We start from the raw sequence: 24,552 nt of genomic DNA, 5'->3' as shown, positions 1-24,552 counted from the left end.
TACTGACATGTATGTGACTCAGCCATTTTGGATGGGGCTTGTTGACATCATTGCTTGTCTTGTCTTTTGCATCCATGCAGGTCAATGCCCATCAGATGAAAGGGATTTGGAGAGCCATCGCCAAGAAGGTGTGGACCCTGGGGGCACACAGCCAGCAGAGCGCCCACTGTCGCAAGAGGTGGGAGGACCTGAGACTCTGGGCCTAGAAGATCGCGGAGGCTTACCTGGAGCTGACTGGGTGTTTGAGGGCAGCACAGCAGCCACAAGGTGTTAAGTACACAGCAAATTCCTGGCTGTCCCATTGTTAGGTAACTGAGTGAGGTACTGACTGCTCCCCCTGACAATGAGGGATGAACCATGTTTCACATAGTAGATGAGAGATTCTTTGTGTTGACTTGTCATGTGCACCAAATTGATGTGCCTTCCCTTTTGGACCTGGGACCTAGGACAAAACTGGGGGGAATCCTCAGACCGTTTGCTCAGAAGGGACCACAAAAGGATGTGTACAGTGATCATTCATTTACTGATTGTTGTTCTGGTGGTTCTAATTTCCATCCAAGAAATCACTCTTCATATATGTTACAGGCCAAAGGTAAGTAGGTTGTGAATCACTGTACTCTGCCATGCGTCTGGATATATGTGTATAAGACATCTGCCACCCAGGTGCTAGTCATCTTCTATGTCTGATAGGTGCTGGTGTCTCACTGCAGTCTGTGATGTGTAGGTATCCATCATACTTATGACATGGCTTACATAGCTATTTGTTTACAGCTGTAGCAAACTACGTTGCCTTGGTAAGTGGGGACTGTCTATTGACATGTATGATGTGTAATCAAGTTGCCAACATTCCTTGTACCTCCATGTCAGCAGTGTCCCTTACTCTTTAGGAAACATTTCTATGCTGCAGTTCCATGCATGTTCTCCCTATGTTGATGGAGCGATGTCTGTAATCCCTCAAATATATGTACATTTGTAACTGTTGGTAGCATAGTAAATTTACCAATGGGTGTCCATTTCATGTGGTGCCACAGACAGGGGTGTGTCACCATAGTTCATTGTCTGACATATACTTACATCCGTCATAGTATGTCATTTGGCATGTAGAACTGCAGTAGCTATGAAGTAAATGACAGGTAGGCCCACAGTGTGGAACCACTTTGTGTTTATGTATGCCTTTGATGTTGAATCATGTGGAAAAGTGCACTGCACATGTTAAATGATTGAGGATTGTGCCCTGACTGGTGGCATGCATCATGGTGTGAGTTGCAGTGATGTTTACATCACATGTGTTTGGGTACAGGCATTCATCCACAGACAGGAATGGGATTTTCAAGATGTGGTTAGTGATGTTGGTGCTCATTGGGCAACATATTGAGGGCCTTCTTATATTCTTTTAAGGTTCTGTGTCTCTCCAACATGCAAAGGACAGAGGTCTACTACAGAAATCCATAGAGGATGTCATTATAATGGTGTCAGACACTGGTGGTGACTATCCTGGGTTTTGCAAAATTGTGTGTTGTTTATTCTGGGGACCTCTCTCCCTCACATATTGAACCTGATGTCAACAGTGTTTCTTTCAATGCCACATCGAGGCCTATCTGACTTACTATCTCTTTGAATCTATTGTGACAGATGTAACTTGTTGAAGTGTACATTGTTGAAATCTGTCACATGGTTATTTCAATGTCACATGCTCCAAGATATAGAATTATTGGGATCCACATAGCAGGATTTCAGGGCCCCATTCCTAATTATAGGTTGATTATGTATTTGCCAAATAGATGTGTGCATGACCTTGTATGTGATATGTGGGATTGGAATTTACAATGGGATACTGTTGTTTGCTATTGTGTGACTGAGGTCTGATGAATGTGGGACAGCTTTGAGGATGAAGATGACTTCTAGTTGTTGTATGGTTTGTGTGGTTCCAAGACTTCACCCATGCAATTGTAGTTGTCTGAGGTCCTGATTTTACTGTGGGCCATGGTAGTAAATCCAGATGGGATGCATGCATATGTCATGGCGCATGTATGCACCACTTAGAATAGTAGTTTTGCTGGGGCCTAGGTGACAGAATGGTATTGTTAGTCAATCTGTGTTGTAGTTCAGGTGTTATCATGGATAAGTGATGATCATATTCTTCTTTGAACTTGCAGCATCAGCACAGGCAAGCAAAGGAGACGGGGCCGAGCCAAGTGGGGATGCATCTGGCCACGGAACCTCGGGTCAAGAGACAACTGATACGGAGGGACTCAGTGGCCCGTAGGGCAAGGGGACTGCCCGGGGGGAGACTGTATCTGCATCATCATCCTCAGATTCCTCTTCCTGTGGCCACTCTCTAGCGGTAGCGGACCCACTGGGACATACCCCAGCACCATCTTTGTCTGCCACCCCCGTTCTATCACCGCCCTCCCTGTTGCTCCCCACCCAGTTGGCTATGCCCGCTCTTCCAAGAGGGTGGGTGTCTCCTTCGCTGCAGGTACCTCTGCCCCAGCCCCTGTTACCCCTGCTGCCCTCAGTGAGGAGGCTATTAAGAAGTATCTCTGTGGGTCAGTCAGCCATCATGAATGCCATCCAGTGATTGGCAAGTCAGCTACAACAGACTAATGCATTCCTGGAAGGCATTCATGGTTCAGTGGCTGGCCTACAGAGATCTTTTCAGGCTCTGGCCTCCAAACTAATGGCAGCAGTCACCCCCCGCCCCCCACCTTCCGACGCCCCTCCAACTCCCTCTTACCAGTGCAAAGCCCTCCCTTTCACTACCTACTCAGAGCACACAAACAGATCTGCAGGCATCGACCTCAACAGACAAACGGAGCACACACAAGTACCACATGACATGCCGGCACTCATGCAAACAACATACACCTTCAGACAGGAAAACAGTCACAACTTCCCTTGACAACCACACCACTCCCAGCATCACACATACAACATCAATCATACCTACAGACACCACCCCAACAGTCACTGACAGGCCACCACACCCCTCCTACCTGCAGACACCTCCCTAGCAGACCGCTGACATCACCACAAGCGCCACACCCACAGACACCACAGCTACAGACACACATACATCCACCATACCTGCAGACACCACCCCAACAGTAACTCACCCACCCAGGCATCCCCCAGCACCTCCACCCCCCAAACACCTAAGCCCCAGACACATAAACACCCTCACTCACCCACCCAACAGACGCCCACCACACACAAGCATACCTCACATAAGCATGCACCCACAACATCCACACCTACACATCAGACAACCACTCCCTCAACCTCCATATCCCAACCCACTTCTGATGCCCGTCCCAGTGTGTCCAAGAAACTGTTCCTATGTGACCTTGGCCTTACTCCTGTTCCCCCCCCGTACCACATCCAAAAAGACGCACCCAGCTCCAAGGCCATCCCTTCCACCCCCAAGGCATCTCCTGCTCCCCCTGCAAGCACCCTTACCCCTCCCCCGCCAAAAAAATCCCACCCCTTTCAAAAAGACCACCCTTCCCAAGCCCAAACCACCCCCCTCCCAAATCCGATCCCAAACGCCACCATCTTCCACCCCTCTCCCTCCCCCCCCCCCCCGGATAATCCCTGAGGTGCCTGCTGGACCCCTTGATGACCCTTCCTGTGGAGTTTCCCTGGCAGTTGGGAGTCAAGTTTATGCACAGCACAAAAACATTTCGACTGGTATTTGGTCTTTGGACTTGAAGAACTTTATAGGTTAATAAACCCAGGCAGTTTGTTTTTTTGGGTACACATTTGTCCTCTAATTCCATTAACACCATTATGTTGTGTCTGATTAATTTGTGTTGAGTGCCTGCAGTTGTGTGTGTTTGGGCCTGCTTGCTGCTCCATGTGGTGTTGTTTGCAGTATGTGAGTTTGTGGGTTGTGCTGGTGTCCCCCGTAAGAAGGGTACATGTTGTGTGTATAGGTATGCGTGTGTACATGGAATGTTGGTGCCGTAGCATTGTGTAGTATTTGGCATGGCAAGTATTTTTCTTTGTGTTGTGCAATGTGGGCATGTATGGTGTTCAAATTGTCCCCCTGATATGGCTTCTGTATGTATCTGATGTGTGTGATCATAGAGTGTGTTCAGATGTGCTTGCTGTGTTTGAATTTGCCTGTGCATGTGTCATTTTTGATGTGTGTCTCTTGCAGCTAGTTTCTGTAGGGCTATGTCCCAATCAGTAGGAGTTATATGTGCTTTGGTGACTTTCCCTTCCCCATTGTGCATATGTGCATGACATTTGGGTTGAGTACTGTTTGTCCCTGGGACCCATGTAGGGCCATTTCCTGTGCACATGGTGTTTGAGGGACCTGTTCGAGGTGGCGAATGCCCCAGTGCAGTTCCCTTCCCTGGTTTTCCCAGATGTCCCCTCTCATTTGTGCAGGTATTGTTTTCATGTTTTCTTTGTCTATTTATGTCTCTGTGTTTAGTGCATGCCATTGCACTTCTGTTGTGCTGTGATGTGTGTGATGCGTGTTATGTGTGTGTCCATTGCAGGCTTGTTTCCTGGTGGTGTTGTTTGTGTTTCATGTCATTTCGAGACATATGTGTGTTGTATCTGTGGATAGTCCCTGGCCAGTCGTGTGACAATGTTGTGTAGCATTCACTGTCCCTGTGCCTGGGCTGTGTGGCCATGTGTAATTTGTATAGTGTTGAGGTGCTTTGTGTGTGCTACCCAAAGGGAGCGTATACTGACTGTGTGCGTGTCTGTGTTGATGTATGCTTGTGGGTGTGTGTGGTTTGAGACGTGTACCTTCTGCCCGTGTCGTGCCCCCGATGTGTAAGCATGCTGTCTTGAAGCTTAATGATATAGGTAGGTGTAGATGCTTACAGTTGTTGCAGTCCATGGCAGCGTGGATTTTGTTGTCTTTGGATGAGCATGAATAGTGGCATGACGTTTGTGAATAACTCCATGGCAGCACCGGATGTGTAAGTCTGCCTTAATACTATCCGTTTCCACCTTCTGATTTATGGTGGTTGGATCACCATGGTCACAATCATGGTGTGCAACCTCGTAATAAGTCAAGGAGCAACACAGGCTCTGCAGGCCTGTTTGTGCTTCCTCATGACCGTGCTTGTCTTTCCTACCTGGTGGTGCTGACGGACAGCTGGCGGTCATCTGTTAGTGCGATCACCATACTCGTAATACAGCGGTCCAACCGCTAGTTCGACTGCGGCCAGTCCGCCACCACCGCCATAGCAGTCCACGGACTGACAAACTTGTAATCAGGCCCTTAACTCTTGCTGTTCTGACTTTGATTGCCTAATGCATTAAATCACCATCTTTCTCACAAACAGTAGGGTGACTCTGATAAACTGTACGCTGTAACATTGTTGACAAGGCAGGGTTCTGACAGACTAACTCAATAGATTTGGCAATTGTTACAAACCATCTTTACCTTTGAAGACTATGGAATGTAAATAATTCCTTACAAGGAAGACAATAAACTGACAAAGAGACTATGATTCTGGGTTTGGAGGTGAATTCCGATTCCTGACGAAGCGGTCAGTTTTTCTGTAAATGTTGCAAATTTTATGTTTTTGGTGCATAAGATTCCAATTCTGCATGTTTTGCATCATTTCTAAGATAAAAACCCTGTAAAAGAGTTATTTACTTCACCTGCTAAATACTTCACTGTGGAGTACTGGTATTTACCGGGTGCAGCATTACCAACCAGTTATCCAACATAATTTGATACTGGAGACAGAAATTTAAAAAAAAGAAATCTGTTAATTTCTCTGTCTTTCTGGGGTGCCTTACTACAGGTATGGAATTATGAATCTCTGGAGTTGTAGCTAATCCATTCTTCACTGATATTTGGATACAAATTAATGTTTTTCATTCGTATTTTCAGTTGCAATACCATATGTTTTAACATATATTTATGTTTTAAATATACTATATTTTCTATGTACAATTGTTTTAAAACTATTGTGTGATCACTATATAAAATGTTTCCAGTCAAGTGGTGTAATGCCCTGTGGACTATTTGTACTATACAAAAATATCAACATATTTTTTTGAAAATAAAAAGTCAATATGTTTTCTCTCCAGAGGAAAAGAGGAAAAGGAAGAGTGACAAACCAGTGGCTTTAGGAAGTGAAGTGAGCCTGAAGCGATCAAAAACCTTTATGAATTTATTTTTCAAAGGAAGTCGTTCCGGAAAATTGAGTATAACAGGAAAAAAAGAAACCGAGACTCCAGAGGCGAAGAGAAGATCAAAATCTCCATCACGCATGGACACTGACAGTGATAAAGGTACCCTGTGCATTGGTAACCCTTTGGTTCTTTAAAGCAAATCATATTGTACTTCCTAGAAGGAAAATCCTATCTTGTTCACAATTCAGATTTACTTGTCCATTAAACATAGTTGCGCAGCTATATGATGAACAAATATTAAATACTTTCAGGAGTGCCCACTAATAACCACAGTACACCGGTCACAAAGTAATGGAAAGGCATTCACTTTAAATTAAAAAAGCTAAAAAAAAAAAATTTGAAGAAATGCAGTTGGCAATCCCCATAATTATTTAAAGCAAAATGTTATACCTTCTGTAAAGTAAAGCCCCCTACTACAGTACTCAAGGAACCACCTGCTTTTTAGGACACCTAACCTTAATCAAGGAAACTGTGAAAATGTTTATAACAACAATATTGATAATTATGTTTTCATGTTTGAGAGTGACACTCTAAGGGGTTTTGCGATTGTCAACAATCACTGCTCATGTAGGGAATTACATTTTCCTTATTTCCTCTTTGAAACAAGGCCTTGATAGTGACTCAACTTTCTTCCTAGCACTCACATAGCAAAGGAGCTGCATACCATATAATTATTATGTCAGCTGTTGACTGAGATTAGTCTTTTATCCCTGAGAAGACTCATCCAAGTTCTTGCTGAACAAAATGACAAACAGAAAACAGCCGTGAAAATATCATTCCTTGATTAAGCTAAAAAAAATGTTAACAAACTTTTTTTTCTGAAAAACTAGCTTCCTTATGTGTTTTGGGTCCTGGAATTATTTCTTCATGAAGAAGGAACGTACTTTACCCTAAAAGCTTGCAAACCATAATATGCTTTTGCTTGATAAAGGCACTTTACTTTTAGTGTCATTTACTGCTACCTTGTTTTCGCTTTTGTCTGACAAATATTGTGCCCCTATAGCTTTTTGGTTTCACTGTAGTGTTGCAACATAATGGTGCATTGAGGCAATGCATGATGTTGATATTCCAAAAATTGATTCCTTGGCACACTGCCCGGAGATAACTGAGTATCTGTTGCAAGGCACTTTAAAAAATGTTCCCATGCATTAGAAGGGCAAAAAACATGAAAATAAAAAAGCAAAACCTAATCATGATCGCAGATGTTTTGGGTGCACCCCCTCCTTGACACATGGTCACTCTTTTGACCTGAAGCCTTTTGACCAACTGTCAGTGGCACAACCATTGGAACATTGTATTCCCTACTCCCAGCTCCTGACCCACACCCACTGCCCCCCCCCCCACCATGTCTTCCAGTTTACCTGAAGCCTTTCTGTACCCCTCTAAGTAGGCCTGTCAGTGCACCACTGTACACTCCCATTTGCCTCCTTGGCCCTTCCCCCAGCCTCGAGACAGTACTACGTGTCTACTTCCTTCTATCCTCTCAAGTAATCCAATCTGCTCCCTTCCAGACAACACTCATGTTCACCCCACCAACTCTCCTCCAGGGACCGGTAATAGAAACTAGAATGAATCAGTTTGGCCATGTATGATAGAGGAGGGGAGAGGTAGAGCAGGTGTTGTGTCTACAGGGAAACACCAGTATAACAAAAAAGAAAATGTAATGTATGTGTGTGCGTGTGGATGTCTGTGCTTCTGCTTATCTGTGTTTCATAGAGTGTAAACACTCTAAATTGGCAGTGCTGGTGCCAGGAAGGAAGCAGCAATCCCTTCTCATCCAGGATAGCCAGAAACCATGATGACACTGCAGGAGGATGTCCGTCAGTGTCTGTTGCAAATTCATTCACATCAGACACTGACAGGCATCCTTCCACTGCACCAGCACTACTTATGTAGAGTGATCCCACTCAATGAGGTTTACCACCTCTGAGTGAGTTTATATATCATGGAAAATCAATATACTGTGGCCAATATCACCCCATACTACATGGCCAGTATGTCCCATCATTCTTCCTGTCTTGATGAAACTCCTGTATCTATCTGAGGGTCGAAGCATTGTCAAAATGCATAACAAACAAATGAGATTTGGAGAAACTGTGTGTGTGTGTTGTTTGCTTTAAACACAATGATTTTGTTGTCACACCACAGTCACTTGTCTTTTAGTACATTTGGTTGTTGTTTCTTTGCTCACTGGGCACATCACACTGATGTATTTATCTTGAATACTATGTTAATGTTGGAAGTTGATTACTGTCTAATACAGATTCCTCTTTGTACGGTAAGGTCTGATTAGTGTGTTTAGATCTTTATTCAGTTTTTGGGCATTAATTGCATACAGCCATCTGAGCTGATTATCAGAAGTAGATTTGAATGACCAATGGTAACCACTGTATATGAAGAAGAATTGTTAATAGCCCAGGTTTCTATAGGTTTAAGGGTGGCTCTTTTGCTATAACTACCTGGTAAAGTTTTATTTTATTTTGGTATAACTGCATGGTAAAATATTGTCACTTGCATAATGGTTTTATTTTTTGCAAACTTGTGTGCATCTGTAGCATGATGCACACCCCTGGCAAACTGATTGTCCTTTCTTCATGGTGATATCTGTGGCAACCTGTTTGCATCCATAACATGATGGCCACCTGTGGTAACATGGTAGCTTTTGCATAATGATGAGAGTTCTTGGTAACTTGTGGGCATCAGTTACATGTTGCCACTGCTGATAAAAAGATAGGTTTGCACAATTATGGTAAGTTTTGAAACTCAAAAATAACTTATTTTACTTTAATATATTTAAATTAAAAATGTTTTTAAAAATTACGTTAATAGCGTAGCATTTTTGTAGTTTGATCTACATTTAAATATATTAATATTTAATTAGTAATGTATTTAATATTTAACATAAGATTATGTTTACTCATTGTTCTCTAGTTAAGTAAATTTGTTTACTTTTGTATACTTCCCCAAAACTTTACCAATAGGGTGGACTCCACAGTAGAGGTGGAGATCTCCCTATGGTAAAACTATAGGGAAAATTAAAAAAAGATTACTAAACTTTGTTATGAATTAGTAAGAATATCTTTGTTACATGTTAATGTAAATGAATTGTATATGTATGTGTGTGTATTGGAAATATTTATTGGAAATATAAAGCAAAAATAAAAAAATGCTACAGCTCTGTTAACTTAATTTTGAATTTAATCTTTAATTTAAATATCACATGAATGCATAAATTATTTTTCTGGTTTAAATAAAAAAAATGGATTCCCAATTAAAGTAAAATGAATAGTTTGCATTCATAAATATTAAAAGTAATGGTTAGAATTAATCCAAAGTAGTGTATTTATATGTTAATAGAAATTAATCATACATTAATTTATACATTAAGAAAAGTATTAACATATTTTATAATTAAATATTTTTTTATTTTTAGGTATTTTAGCATTAAATCTATGTATTTTATTCTCACGATTAAAAAATAATTTAATTTAATGTAAAAATATTTCATTTTGGGGATTTATTTTAAGTCTGTGCCTTCTTTATTTTCTACGGGAGGTTGTTGCAATAGCAGTGGTTGGCCATGTGTGATGTTGGACATGCATAGTTTCTTTTTTGTAGTAGTAACTTGCACTAAAAAATTTGGCTCCACCCTTTTTTTGGTGGTGGAGGCATTTAAGTCTATATTTTAGAGGAACTTTGAACTCATATTTTGTGAATACCCAAAATGATTAAACCTGCTCAAAAGTGTAGGAATAAATTACATATGTAAATTAGAAGTGTAAGTATCTTTATGAATAGTCCTGATAACGTGCACTACATTTGCTCACAGAACAAAAACAACTTAAATTAGATCTCTGAGGATCGCCCCTGCCCGCTAGACTAATTTCACTCAATTATCATATGCTTGTACTTTCAGGTGGATTAAATCGAAGTAGTGTTTTAGAGTCGCTTTTATGTCATGGCCTCAGCCATGCAGTACTTGTGTTTTCTTTACTCAAGCCATTTTAGCACACATAGAGGATAATGTGATCACAGTATAGCCTTCTCACTTGAATATTGTATTTTACTAATATTGCCTCACAAAAATATATGTATATAGAGGAAAGTGTTAAAGAATATTCCACATAGTGGCATAATGCAAAATGATGGGGTCCCCTTGCAGAATGTGATGAGGGTCCCTGATTCTCCCAAATCTCATAGATATTCATTGGCCTTGGTCTGAATGGTTCCTCCATTGAAGGATTGGAGCCCTCCTGAAGTGTTGGGTCCCCCCTGCATTGCAGAGGATACAGGGGCCTGTGTTACACCTCTGGTTCTACAGTTTGCTTTGTAGGCTATCTAATGAGGTACTTTTTGCCCTTTTTAAAGACATAGATGTTTGATTGTGGAGTGGGAATACACTTAAAAAGTTTAAGATTATGGTCGCATTTATGAATCTGGAACAGTTACATCAGTGGCTGTTTCACTTCTTCTGTTAAGGAAGAGATGTTACTTCTTGAGGAAAAGCATATAACTTAGCCTTGTAATGATAAGTCTGCACCAAATTTTGCACAACAAAATCCTAGTTCAACTGTACTTACTGAGCTGAATTTGGTGTATATTTGGCAGTGGGATTGTGATGTACGAGGAGGTTACCATTCTACACCACTAGGGAATTTTCTGCTTGAAGAACTTAAAAGCTTAACAAAAGTTGTTGTAATTGGACGGGCAGAGCATGATCCACTTCATTGAGTGCTTTTCAGGGGTTTGGTGAAATTTCTTGCAGTTCACTTTGCAAAAAGCCCCATTTTACATGTGTCATCTAAAGGGAAAACTTTCAAAACATAATATCTGATGTGATTGAGTTATGTTATTCACCGTGAACAAACATATGCTTGGATAACCAGCTTAAGAAGTATCTCTGAAGAATGCAGAAGTGCATCATTAGTCTCATGTTTGCTTCAGTGTATGAGAGCGAGAAACAGCAGAGGCCTGCTTTAAAAATGTTATACCAGTCCTTAGCGTGGTAAAATGGTGCCTTGTGGACTTTGTAAGTACATTAATTTCTGCACATTTTACACAAATACACAAGGTGCTTATGAACAATAGATGCCACTGGTCTCAGAAGGAAGTAAGAACAACGTCAGCAAGACATGCTGCAAATATGGTGTGCCCCATAGGTATCTTGATCACTCTTCTCACACTTCTGGTGGGAAGCATACTTGGTCTTTACTTCTGGCCCTTTGTAAATATCAGTGGCAGCTTTATTCTTGGCAGTGATAATCTTGGGGCTGGGAAGTAGCACTGTTAGCCTTTACAGCAGTAAACCCATCTAATGAGGTACTTTTTGCCCTTTTTAAAGACATAGATGTTTGAGTGTGGAGTGGGAATACACTTAAAAGGTTTAAGATTATGGTCGCATTTATGAATCTGGAACAGTTACATCAGTGGCTGTTTCACTTCTTCTGTTAAGGAAGAGATGTTACTTCTTGAGGAAAAGCATATAACTTAGCCTTGCAATGATAAGTCTGCACCAAATTTTGCACAACAAAATCCTAGTTCAACTGTACTTACTGAGCTGAATTTGGTGTATATTTGGCCGTGGGATTGTGATGTACGAGGAGGTTACCATTCTACACCACTAGGGAATTTTCTGCTTGAAGAACTTAAAAGCTTAACAAAAGTTGTTGTAATTGGACGGGCAGAGCATGATCCACTTCATTGAGTGCTTTTCAGGGGTTTGGTGAAATTTCTTGCAGTTCACTTTGCAAAAAGCCCCATTTTACATGTGTCATCTAAAGGGAAAACTTTCAAAACATAATATCTGATGTGATTGAGTTATGTTATTCACCGTGAACAAACATATGCTTGGATAACCAGCTTAAGAAGTATCTCTGAAGAATGCAGAAGTGCATCATTAGTCTCATGTTTGCTTCAGTGTATGAGAGCGAGAAACAGCAGAGGCCTGCTTTAAAAATATTATACCAGTCCTTAGCGTGGTAAAATGCTGCCTTGTGGACTTTGTAAGTACATTAATTTCTGCACATTTTACACAAATACACAAGGTGCTTATGAACAATAGATGCCACTGGTCTCAGAAGGAAGTAAGAACAACGTCCGCAAGACATGCTACAAATATGGTGTGCCCCATAGGTATCTTGATCACTCTTCTCACACTTCTGGTGGGAAGCATACTTGGTCTTTACTTCTGGCCCTTTGTAAATATCAGTGGCAGCTTTATTCTTGGCAGTGATAATCTTGGGGCTGGGCAGTAGCACTGTTAGTCTTTACATCAGTAAACCCATCGATAGAATGGTCCTCATGACAACACACAACAAACTAGGCCTTGGTTCCTTGTGCTGTTAAAATAGCATCTCAGCATACAGGGCAATCTATTTTCTTTTTCCCTCCAGAGCAGAGGCCATGCAGCAAGCCCCCAACTCGACCAACAGAGGCCATTGTGCACTGATAGGTTGTGCTAACAGACTCTGGGCACGTCCCTGAACAACTGCTCATCCTGGCCTTCACTGATTTCCTTTAAACTTTGGACTCAGAGCATGACTTACAGCTCTATTACAATCTGTCTCTATGCTTCCAAGCACAACATGCATGCGCTTTACCTACCCATTCCACTGTACATACGTACTCTGCTACAATGCTCTTTGTCATGATCTTTGGCCCTTCCAAGCAGATGCTGGGTATAGGGCGTTGCCATATGTAAAGCCCTGCCCTACCTCTAAAGCATGTTGAGCATACCCTCCAGTGACATTGTTTGTGTATTCAAGATGTTAAAAAATTCCACATAGGAATTTCAGGGGCCATTACAACATCTAGTAGCCTGAAATAATTCCCTCATGACGTACCACCCCAAACCTTTCCAAGATCAAACTTTGTTGGATATATTTTGGTTTAGGATTATTTAATGCAGATTGCAGAATAGTGCGATTTTAGGGTTATTGTGTTTGCTTTAAACATATTGGGGGTCATTACAACATTGGCGGTAAAAGCCGCTTACCGACATGCAGAAGACCGCCAATACACCGCTACAACCGCGGAATTCCGCCACAGTTATTATGACCCACATCTCGGAATCCGCCGAAAATCAGACACCCACACAAGTCCGCCACACCAAAGGTCAGTGTTAAACTGGCAAAAACAAAACCTCCACCTCCACGCCGACAGAAATACGCCCATGCTATTACGACCCACGAATCCACGTGGCGGTCTTTCAACCGCAGTATTCCATTGGCGGTACACACCGCCACGCTCAAAATACACACACATCTCCAAAACACCGCCACATTGGACAATTCCAAATACACACACCTGATACACATACACACACCACTCCCACACACCCAATTCAATATAAAACACACACCCACATCACCCACAAACCCCTACGACCAAAAATTAGTCACGAAGGCCAGAGAGACAGCACAGAATAGACAATCCCACCACACAGAGGCACACAACACCATCACCCACACAACATCCACGCACAAAACACCACACACCACTACACATCACCACACACATCATCATTGACACCGCCCCACACATCACACACACCACCCCATGTCACGCCAAAGACACCCCCGCTTTTCCGAGGAGGAGCTCCGGGTCATGGTGGAGGAAATCCTACGTGTAGAGCCACAGCTATTTGGCTCACAGGTGCAGCACACATCCATAACCAGGAAGATGGAGCTATGGCGCAGAATAGTCGACAGGGTCAACGCTGTGGGACAGCATCCAAGAAATCGGGAGGACATCAGGAAGAGGTGGAACGACCTAAGGGGGAAGGTGCGTTCAGCAGTCTGCAGGCACAACATCGTGGTTCAGCGGACTGGCGGCGGACCCCCACCTCCTCCCCCACAACTAACAACATGGGAGGAGCAAGTCTTGACCATCATGCATCCAGAGGGCCTTGGAGGAGTCGGTGGAGGAATGGACACTGGTAAGTCAAATCTTAACTATCAGATCCCCCACCCTACCTGCATGCTATCACACACCCCCACCCTCACACCCTCCCATATCACCCAAACTCCTCACTAATGTACTAAGAACACAAACCACACATTCCAACACCAAGCCCTGCATGACACAACTAAGCATGGACACCCATCACTAAAGCATGCTCACTGCACATACCCATAACAAACCCTAACCATCATCACACAAGCCCCCACACAGGAATGCTTGCACTGGGGTACACGCACACCCACCCATTGCACACCATGTCACACACACATGCAATAATCATGCTCTTATGCCCCTGCAGGATCACGAAGGACCGTTACCACACCGGAGGGTCCAGACAACTCCACTCCACCCACAGAAGAGGCCCACAGTGACGATAGCAGCTCTGCCCTACTGGATCCTGATGACCAGCCCGGACCATCGTGGGCCTTGGGACAGTCGGTTCCCCTTGCACAGGCACAGCCCAACACTGACCTTCCACCCTCTGGTAACACCAGCACAGCACCCACCCAGTGGGCCCAAACCTCCGTACCCAGGACAGGTCAATCAGCTGTGTGTCCACCACTACAGGGAACCCAGGATAACCCACCACCCCAACAACAACAGGGACCTGGGGGCAGTGGTAGTGGGCACACGGTCCAGGCGACGGAGGCACAGGAACACAGGGGAACTGGGAGGGCTGCTGTGCGACAGGGGGCGGACAGGCCAAGGGAACCCACTCTCCACGAAGCCCTCTCATCCATCATGGGAGCATACCACCACTCTCAGGAGACGATGGCGACGGTCCTGGTCAAGTTTCAGGAGACCCAGCGCCTGCAGTAGGACCAGTATTTGGGGTTCAGGGAGGAGCTCAGGACCATCAGCTCCGCCTTGGGCACCATCGTAGGGGTGCTGAAGGACATACAGCAGACCTTGAGGGACACCGTGGCACTCCAAGGGGCCCCTGACACTAGCATGGACAATGAACTTCCCACCACCTCCGCCGGCGCTAGTGGACAGGACGCCCCGCCACAGGACCACCACACCAGCACCCCACCCCCTGCAGATGGACAACCACCACACAAGCGGTCCCTGAGATCCAGGAACAGGACAGAGCAAGATGGCAAGACCCACGCCAGGAAATGAGACCACCCTGATTGTCCTCCCACTGTCCCACTTTGTTACCCTGTCCATACTGAAACTGCCCCAGCTCTACTTCCTATGCCCATATGGGCAGTGCACCTGTGTGATCAATAGACTGGACTCTGCCATGGACATTCCTCCACCGTCCCCCATCACCATTTTACAACCCCCCTCCATCTTTGAGCACTTAAATAAACACCCTTGAACCACAAAACAATCTGGAGTCAGTCTGTGAGTTAGTTAATTTGCATAATCAATGACAGTGTCAAAATGTGTACACTATTGTAAAGCCAACATACCTATGCCACACATCACAAGTCCTTGGATGCAAGCAGATGGAACACGTTGGTAACCACACCTGTGAAACCGTAATGGAAAGGTACAACTCAGTGACCAAATACTGCTATTAAGTAACAGACAGGAAGAGGTAGAAGTGTGAAAGTGAATGTAATGTGAAAAAAAGTTTTTCTCGCCTGTGTGTCACTGGAAATATTGCTGTATGACTGACTCCCTGTTGTCGTTGTCTTCTTCCTCAGCTTCCTCCTCATCACTGTCCACAGGCTCCACAGCTGCCACAACACCGACATCTGGACCATCCTCCTGCAAAAAAGGCACCTGGCGTCGCAAAGCAAGATTGTGAAGCATCGAGCAGGCGATGATAATCTGGCACACCTTCTTCGGTGAGTAGAATAGGGAACCACCTGTCATATGGAGGCACCTGAACCTGGCCTTCAGGAGGCCGAAGGTGCGTTTGATCACCCTCCTAGTCCGCCCATGGGCCTCATTGTAGCGTTCCACTGCCCTGGTCCTGGGATTCCTCACTGGGGTCAATAGCCAGGACAGGTTGGGGTAACCAGAGTCCCCCAATAGCCACACACGGTGCCTCTGGAGTTGACCCATCATATCAGGGATGCTGCTATTCCGCAGGATGTAGGCATCATGCACTGAGCCAGGAAACATAGCATTTACCTGAGAGATGTACTGGTCTGCCAAACATACCATCTGTACATTCATGGAATGATAACTCTTCCGGTTCCTGTACACCTGTTCACTCCTGTGGGGGGGGACCAGAGCTACATGGGTGCCATCATTAGCACCTATGATGTTGGGGATATGTCCAAGGGCATAGAAGTCACCTTTAACTGTAGCCAAATCTTCCACCTCAAGGAAAATGATGTATCTCCTTACGTGTTTCAGCAGGGCAGACAACACTCTGGACAGCACGTTGGAAAACATAGGCTGGGACATCCCTGATGCCATGGCCACTGCTGTCTGAAAAGACCCACTTGCAAGGAAATGGAGCACTGACAGCACCTGCACGTCACAGGGGATTCCAGTGGGATGGCGGATTGGTGACATCAGGTCTGGCTCCAACTGGTTACATAGTTCCTGGATAGTGGCACGGTCAAACCTGTAGGTGACGATTAAATGTCGCTCCTTCATTGTCAACAGGTCCACCAGCGGTCGGTACACCGGGGGATTCCGCCATCTTCTCAATTGTCCCAAATGACGGTGCCTAGGAATGACAACAGCGACCACAGAGTCAACATTTTTCCAGGTATGTACCCACAGTTACACAGAACCGGACACCAAACACAAAACACTTCCTGTATGTGTGTTGAGTGTAGGCCTAGGTATGTGTGACGCAGAAGTAAATGAAGCCATGTGGGCCCCTGAAATGGCGGCTGCCTGACCTCTAAACTGGGACAATGGGATTGTGGGGTAACTGCGTTGCCGTGGCACACTGTCGCGGTAGGCGGTCGTAGACGCAATGCTGCATTGGTTAACATTGGACCCTATGGGTCCCAGGAGCCAATGAACAAGTGCACCGCCGGTGATGATACGCACTGCTGCGGACGTCACCGCCATTTTCTATCTGTTCAATCACTAGATACCTGATCTTCGACAGGAGAGGACCTACACTGCAAGTGCTGCTGTGACCTCATTCTGGAAGCGACGATGGCTGCTGCGTCTGGGGAAAGGGCCCCTGCCTTCACTTCTCAGGAGTTGGAGAAACTAGTAGACGGGGTCCTCCCCCAGTACACGCTACTCTACGGTCCTCCAGACCAACAGGTTAGTACACAGGTAGCACATTGTATGGGCTAGGCCTGAGTGGAGAGGGCTGGTTGTAAGAGGGAAGGGGGCAGAGTTCAGGGAACATTAATGCATGTGAATGAATGTGCCACATGGCTAGGGTAGGGAGGGGGGGCACTCACTTTGACGGTGCAGTTGGTAATGACTTCTCATCTTCCCTTGTGCATGTCATGTAGGTCAGCGCCCACCAGAAGAAGGACATTTGGCGTGCCATCGCCAAGGACCCTGGGGGTCCACCACAGACGGGGCACCCACTGCCGTAAAAGATGGGAGGACATTCGCCGCTGGAGCAAGAAGACGGCGGAGGCTCAGCTGGGGATGGCCTCCCAACGTGGGAGGGGTGCCTGTCGCACCATGACACCCCTGATGTTCCGGATCCTGGCGGTGGCCTACCCTGAGTTGGATGGGCGCTTGAGGGCATCCCAGCAGACACAAGGGGGTGAGTACAACCTCATTCTGGTTACTTGGCGTGCAGTGGAGGGGCCGGCTGAGGGAGGAGGGCTGTGGGTGTACCTAGGCCAGACAGAAATACGTAGGCTAGGCCCCTCCGTAATGCAGGCCATGTGGCACTCTACCCCACCGCAGTAGAGTGCCAAGTACAGGTATACATGCCCCTGTGGCATCCATGTGTGCAGATGTCCACCATAGCCATGTTGGCCAGATCCCAGAAATTGCATCTGTAGAGGCCAGGAACACGGCGTAGTGCAGGGGGCTGCTGTGTCTGTATTGTCCGCCAACGGTAGCGGTATGCCATGCACTCAACCTGTCTTTCTTCTGTCTCCCCCCCCCCCTTTTTGTGCTCTCCCTGTTCTTTTGTGCATCAGCATCATCAGGCAAAGGTACAGTGGCCCCGGAGCACGAGGGAGCTGCATCCCACATGGCCATGGAGGGCCACACGACGGACTCAGAATGCACCAGTGGGACGGAGGGCGAGGGGAGCCTCACGTCGGCCACCGGATCACCAACCAGCGACACAGACTTGTCCGCTGATGGGAGCTCCCTTGTGGTGGCGGCACCATCTGTGCGCCCCACTTCTACAGGTATAGCCGCCACCTCCCCTACCAGCACCGCCCTCCCAGCAGCCCCTCAGCGTTCGCATCGTGCCCGCTCACACAGGAGGGTGGGCAACACCTTCGCCCCAGGCACCCCAGGCCCTGCCCCAGTCACCCCTGCTGCCCTCAGTGAGGAGGCCATTGTTGGGCAGTCTACCATTGTGAATGCCATCCAGGGTGTAGAAAGGGAGTTGCAACACGGTAATGCATTCCTGGAGGGCATTCATTCTGGTCAGGCTGTCCTTCAGCGAACCCTGCAATCTCTGGCCTCAGCACTGATGGCAGCCGTTGTACCTGTTTCTAGCCTCCTCCCTCCAACTTCCTCCACCCAGACCCAATCCCCTGTACCCCAGCCTATCCCAAGCACACCATCAGACCAGCATGCACACACCTCAACACACAAAAGTAGCTCAGGCAAACATAGGCACCACACAACCCACAGGCACTCATGCAAGCATCACCCACATACAGACACAGCAACATCCACTGCCTCCACTGTGTCCCCCTCCTCGTCGTCTCCCTCCTCCCTCCCAGTGTCGTCTACACTCTCACCTGCATGCACTACATCTACAGCCACTAGAACTCGCACCACAACACCCAGCACCACACCCGCTCACCTGCAATCACCACCTCCACTCCCATTTACACGTCCCCTGTGTCCTCTCCCAGTGTGTCTGTGACGCCCCCTCCCAAAGTACACAAACGCAGGCACCCACATACCCAACATCCATCCACCTCACGACAGCCTCCAGTACCTGCACCTGCACCCAAAACACCTAAAGTGACACCTCCTACAACCACCTCCTCTTCCTCCACTCCCAGACCCCTCCAGCTACCCATCCCAGTGTACGTCAGAAACTGTCCCTTTGCAAAGTTGACCTTTTTGCCCCCATCCCCCCTCCAATTCATCAGTCCCGTCGTAGCGCCTCAGCCAAAAAGCCTCCAGTACCAGTGGTGTGTGTTCAAGGTGTGTGGAGTGCACCGGCCACCAGGGCAGGCAGTGTGACAGGGAGCCAAGGCACTGGCAGTCCACCCCCTGTAAAGGCTCTGAAGTTGGAAAGTGGCCGACGGGACCGTGTGAAGACTCCTGGAGGCAAAACAACTCACAGGGGTCCCAGGGGGATTGCAGAGTCAGCTGTAATTCCTCCAAAGGTGGGGAAGGGCCAGAAGAAGTCTGCACAGCCTGGTGTGAACATCACGGCGGAGAAGGGCGGCATCCTTCCCGGCGGCCGGGACGCCACCGCCAGCACCGTCGTCACTGGTCAGGAGACCACCGCCACCGACGGAGTCAGTGCCCAGGAAGGCCCAAGTATCGTCACTGGTCAGGAGACCACCGCCACCGCCGGAGTCAGTGCCCAGGAAGGCCCAAGTATCGTCACTGGCCAGGAGGCCACCGCCGGAGTCATTGCCCAGGAGGGCCCAAGTATCGTCACTGGTCAGGAGACCACCGCCGGAGTCAGTGCCCAGGAAGGCCCAAGTATCGTCACTGGTCAGGAGACCACCGCCGGAGTCATTGCCCAGGAGGGCCCAAGTATCGTCACTGGTCAGGAGACCACCGCCGGAGTCATTGCCCAGGAGGGCCCAAGTATCGTCACTGGTCAGGAGACCACCGCCGGAGTCAGTGCACAGGAGGGCCCAAGTATCGTCACTGGTCAGGAGACCACAGCCGGAGTCAGGGCCCCGGCAGCCACAGCCCGCTGGGCAATGAGGGACCGTCATGTCACACACCAATGCCCAGTCCAGAGAACGTCATGCCACACACCAATGCCCAGTCCAGAGAACGTCATGCCACACACCAATGCCCAGTCCAGAGACCTCCATGCCACACACCAATGCCCAGTCCAGAGACCGCCATGGCAAAGCACCGCTGAACAGGGCATGCACCGCTGAACAGTCCAGAGACCGCCATGGCAAAGCACTGCTGAACAGTCCAGAGACCGCCATGGCAAAGCACTGCTGAACAGTCCAGAGACCGCCATGGCAAAGCACCGCTGAACAGGGCATGCACCGCTGAACAGTCCAGAGACCGCCATGGCAAAGCACCGCTGAACAGTCCAGAGACCGCCATGGCAAAGCACCGCTGAACAGGGCATGCACCGCAGAACAGTCCAGAGACCGCCATGGCAAAGCACCGCAGAACAGTCCAGAGACCGCCATGGCAAAGCACTGCTGAACAGTCCAGAGACCGCCATGGCAAAGCAGCGCTGAACAGTCCAGAGACCGCCATGGCAAGGCACCGCTGAACAGTCCTGAGACCGCCATGGCAAGGCACCGCTGAACAGTCCAGAGACCGCCATGGCAAAGCACAGCTGAACAGTCCAGAGACCGCCATGGCAAAGCACCGCTGAACTGGGCATGCACCGCTGAACAGTCCAGAGACCGCCATGGCAAGGCACCGCTGAACAGTCCAGAGACCGCCATGCAAAGCACCGCTGAACAGTCCAGAGACCGCCATGGCAAAGCACCGCTGAACAGGGCATGCACCGCTGAACAGTCCAGAGACCGCCATGGCAAAGCACCGCTGAACAGTCCAGAGACCGCCATGGTAAAGGCACCGCTGAACAGTCCAGAGACCGCCATGGCAAAGCACCGCTGAACAGGGCAAAGCACCGCTGAACAGTCCAGAGACCGCCATGGCAAAGCACCGCTGAACAGTCCAGAGACCGCCATGGCAAGGCACCGCTGAACAGTCCAGAGACCGCCATGGCAAAGCACCGCTGAACAGGGCATGCACCGCTGAACAGTCCAGAGACTGCCATGGCAAAGCACTGCTGAACAGTCCAGAGACCGCCATGGCAAAGCACCGCTGAACAGTCCAAAGACCACCATGGCAAGGCACTGCTGAACAGTCCAGAGACCGCCATGGCAAAGCACCGCTGAACAGTCCAGAGACCGCCATGGCAAAGCACAGCTGAACAGTGCATGCACCGCTGAACAGTCCAGAGACCGCCATGGCAAATCACCGCTGAACAGTCCAGAGACCGCCATGGCAAAGCACCGCTGAACAGTCCAGAGACCGCCATGGCAAAGCACCGCTGAACAGGGCATGCACCGCTGAACAGTCCAGAGACCGCCATGGCAAAGCACCACTGAACAGGGCATGCACCGCTGAACAGTCCAGAGAACGCCATGGCAAAGCACCGCTGAACAGGGCATGCACTGCTGAACAGGGCATGCACCGCTGAAGAAGGAAAAGGCCGCCACATCAAGCATTGTTATCCCATGTGCAGCTGGGACAGTGACGGGACAGGAACTGTCACGGGGAGACTAATCCAGTCTGGGCACCAGTCCCCCTCCAGAACCAGTGGAGAGATCCATCCACTCTGTCTGTCCTTCACAGGATGAAGCACTCTGGGCACCAGTCCCCCTCCAGAACCAGTGGAGGCTGTTATCTACTTGAGAGACTGTGGCTTTGTACTCCCCAGGATGGTACAGTGGGCAAACCAGCCACTGTAGAGACTTGAGAGACTGTGGCTTTGCACTCCCCATGATGGTACAGTGGGCAAACCACCCACTGTAGAGACTTGAGAGACTGTGGCTTTGCACTCCCCAGGATGGTACAGTGGGCAAACCACCCACTGTAGAGACTTGAGAGACTGTGGCTTTGCACTCCCCAGGATACATCAATGGGCATGGAGCCCCGTCGTGGATCTGGCTTTGCACTCATCCAGCTAAGGTGCCCCCCCTTCCCTTCCCCCTGAGGTGCCTGTTGTATTTCTCTCTGATGCCCCGGCAGTGTTCTCTCCGTTTGTGGACAGGTATCTTGTGTGGGTGCTTCGCCCATGCATTTTTGGACTAGTGGTGCACGGACATTGATATGTGCTTATCTGCACTACTTCTCGTAATGTATATACTTTTGAATGGTTTTATAATATATCTGTATATATTTGAGACATGTATATTGCTACATTACAAAGTTTGAACTGATTTAGTTTTGTCTTTGCATTCTTCCGGGGGGTTGTGGGATGTTACTGTGATGTTTCTAAATGCATTGGTGTGTGTGTTGTAGTGGGTGAGGGTGGGGGTGGGGGTGGGGGTGGGGGTGTTGCGTGTGTGTTCCCCTGACTTTTGCCTCCCCCCTCCCCTATGTCGTAGGTGCAGTACTCACCGTTGTCTTCGCCGGCGTTGGTCTTCGTAGATGAGTAGGAATACAAGGGCCGGTAGAATTTGTAATTCCGGCTCCATGGTGTCCTCCTTCCTCGTGGGATGTGTTAAGCGTTTTCCCATTGCAGACACTGTTTCCGCCGTGATTTTATCCACGGTGAATCCGCCCCGGAAAAGGTGGCGGATTGGCGGGTTGTGATACTATGGGCGGTACATTGTCTTCCTCCTGTCTGTTGGCGGTGACCGCCACGCTGCTTGTCTGTACCGCCGTGGCGGGCGGTGTGTTAAAGTGGCTGTCTTTGTTGGCGGTTTCTGCCAGGGTCATAATTCCCTTTTTTTGACCGCCGGGCCATTTGCGGTATTACCGCACCTTTAACACTGTCCGCCAGGGTTGCAATGACCACCATTGAGTTCTTAAATTTCCATGTTTCACCTAATGCTACAGAATTTGCAGATAAAAACAAAAAATACTCCTAGCTCTAATGGGTTAAAAGTTAGGAAAGAAAAACCCGCCATGAATGTGCCCCATGGTGCCCCATAATTAGCTTTTTCTTGCCTCTTAATTTAGTGAATTTTGCAACATAATTTAGTCCTTGATTGCAGCATAATTACAGTGGCCCTTGTCATAAGCAATTAAAAACTGTTTTTCTATGGCTGCATGTTTGAATAGTATTCAATCAATCAATCATTTGTAAACCGCGCTCCTCACCCGCGAGGGTCTCAAGCCGCTGAAAAGTGGGTTGGGGAAGGACTGCTACTGCTCGAATAACCAGGTCTTGAAGCGTTTCCTGAAGGTCAGGAGGTCCTGGGTCTGTCTTAGGTGGGCGGGGAGGGTATTCCAGGTCTTGGCGGCGAGGTGGGAGAAGGATCTGCCGCCGGCTGTAGTTTGATGGATGCGAGGGGCGGCGGCGAGGGCAAGGTTGGTTGGACGGACTTGGCGGGCAGGAGTGTGGAAGGTGAGTTGCTCATTGTGGTAGGCAGGGCCCATGTTGTGAAGATCTTTGTGGGCGTGGATGAGGAGTTTGAAGGTGATCCTCTTGGTGACGGGAAGCCAGTGTAAGTCTCTGAGGTGGGCTGAGATGTGGTCGCGTTGTGGAATGTTGAGGATGAGGCGCGCGGAGGCGTTCTGTATCCGTTGTAGTTTCTTCTGGAGCTTGGCTGTGATTCCTGCGTAGAGCGCATTTCCGTAGTCCAGTCTGCTGCTGACGAGGGCGTGGGTGACCGTCCTTTTTGTTTCGGTGGGTATCCATCTGAAGATCTTGCAAAGCATGTGGAGGTTGTTGAAGCAGGAAGATGAGACGGCGTTGACTTGCTGGGTCATGGTGAGTGAGGAGCCTAGGATTAAACTTAGATTTCGTGCATGGGTGATGGTTGGTGGGTGTTGGTGCAGTTCCTAGGGTGGCTGGCCACCAGGAGTCATCCCATGCAGAGCGGTTGGAGCCGAGGATGAGGATCTCTGTCTTGTTCAAGTTAAGTTTGAGACGGCTTTTCTCCATCCAGTTGGCAATGGCATGCAGTCCGTCGTGGAGGTTGGTTTTGGCGGTGGCGGGGTCCTTGGTGAGTGAGAGGATAAGCTGTGTGTCATCGGTGTAGGAGACGATGTTGAGGTTGTGGGATCGGACGATGTTGGCGAGCGGTGCCATGTAGATGTTAAAAAGAGTTGGGCTGAGAGAAGACACTTGGGGGACGCCGCAGATGGTCTTGGTGGCTTCTGACAGGAAGGGAGGCGGACTCTGAGTTCTGCCGGAGAGGAAGGATGTGATCCCGTCCAGGGCCTTGTGGCAGATCCTGGCGCCGTAGAGGCGAGTGCAGCGGGTGTGGTGGCAGACGGTGTTGAAAGCAGCCGAGAGGTCCAGGAGGATGAGGGCTGCAGTTTTGCCTTTGTCGAGTATGGTCCCGATGTTGGCGGTTGCGGCGATGAGGAGGGCGGTCTCGGTGCTGTAGTTCCTGCGGAATCCGGATTGGAAGATATCCAGCGTGTTGTTGTCCTCCAGAAAGTGGGTCAGTTGACCATTGACGATCTTCTCAATAACCTTCGCCGGGAAGGGAA

The 24,552-nt window shown here is 48.0% G+C and overlaps 1 protein-coding gene and 1 long non-coding RNA gene across 4 annotated transcripts in view; one reads left to right on the top strand and one right to left on the bottom strand.

Moving 5' to 3' along the window:
• Nucleotides 1-24,552, top strand: part of PDZD7 (PDZ domain containing 7) — a 608,602-nt gene that overhangs the window by 263,457 nt on the left and 320,593 nt on the right. For all 3 annotated transcript variants that reach the window (XM_069239535.1, XM_069239534.1, XM_069239537.1), the window contains one exon: nt 6,067-6,270. In XM_069239535.1, coding sequence (XP_069095636.1) covers nt 6,067-6,270 — 204 coding nt within the window. The remainder of the gene's footprint in view (nt 1-6,066; nt 6,271-24,552) is intronic.
• LOC138300316 (uncharacterized) overlaps nt 1-24,552 on the bottom strand; it is a 183,245-nt gene that overhangs the window by 39,616 nt on the left and 119,077 nt on the right. The window lies entirely within an intron of this gene.

This window comes from Pleurodeles waltl, chromosome 6 (genome assembly GCF_031143425.1).
Source record: "Pleurodeles waltl isolate 20211129_DDA chromosome 6, aPleWal1.hap1.20221129, whole genome shotgun sequence".
Classification (NCBI taxonomy): Eukaryota; Metazoa; Chordata; class Amphibia; order Caudata; family Salamandridae; genus Pleurodeles; species Pleurodeles waltl.
Note: the sequence above shows the minus strand (reverse complement) of the source record. Positions and strands in the feature narration are given on the sequence as shown.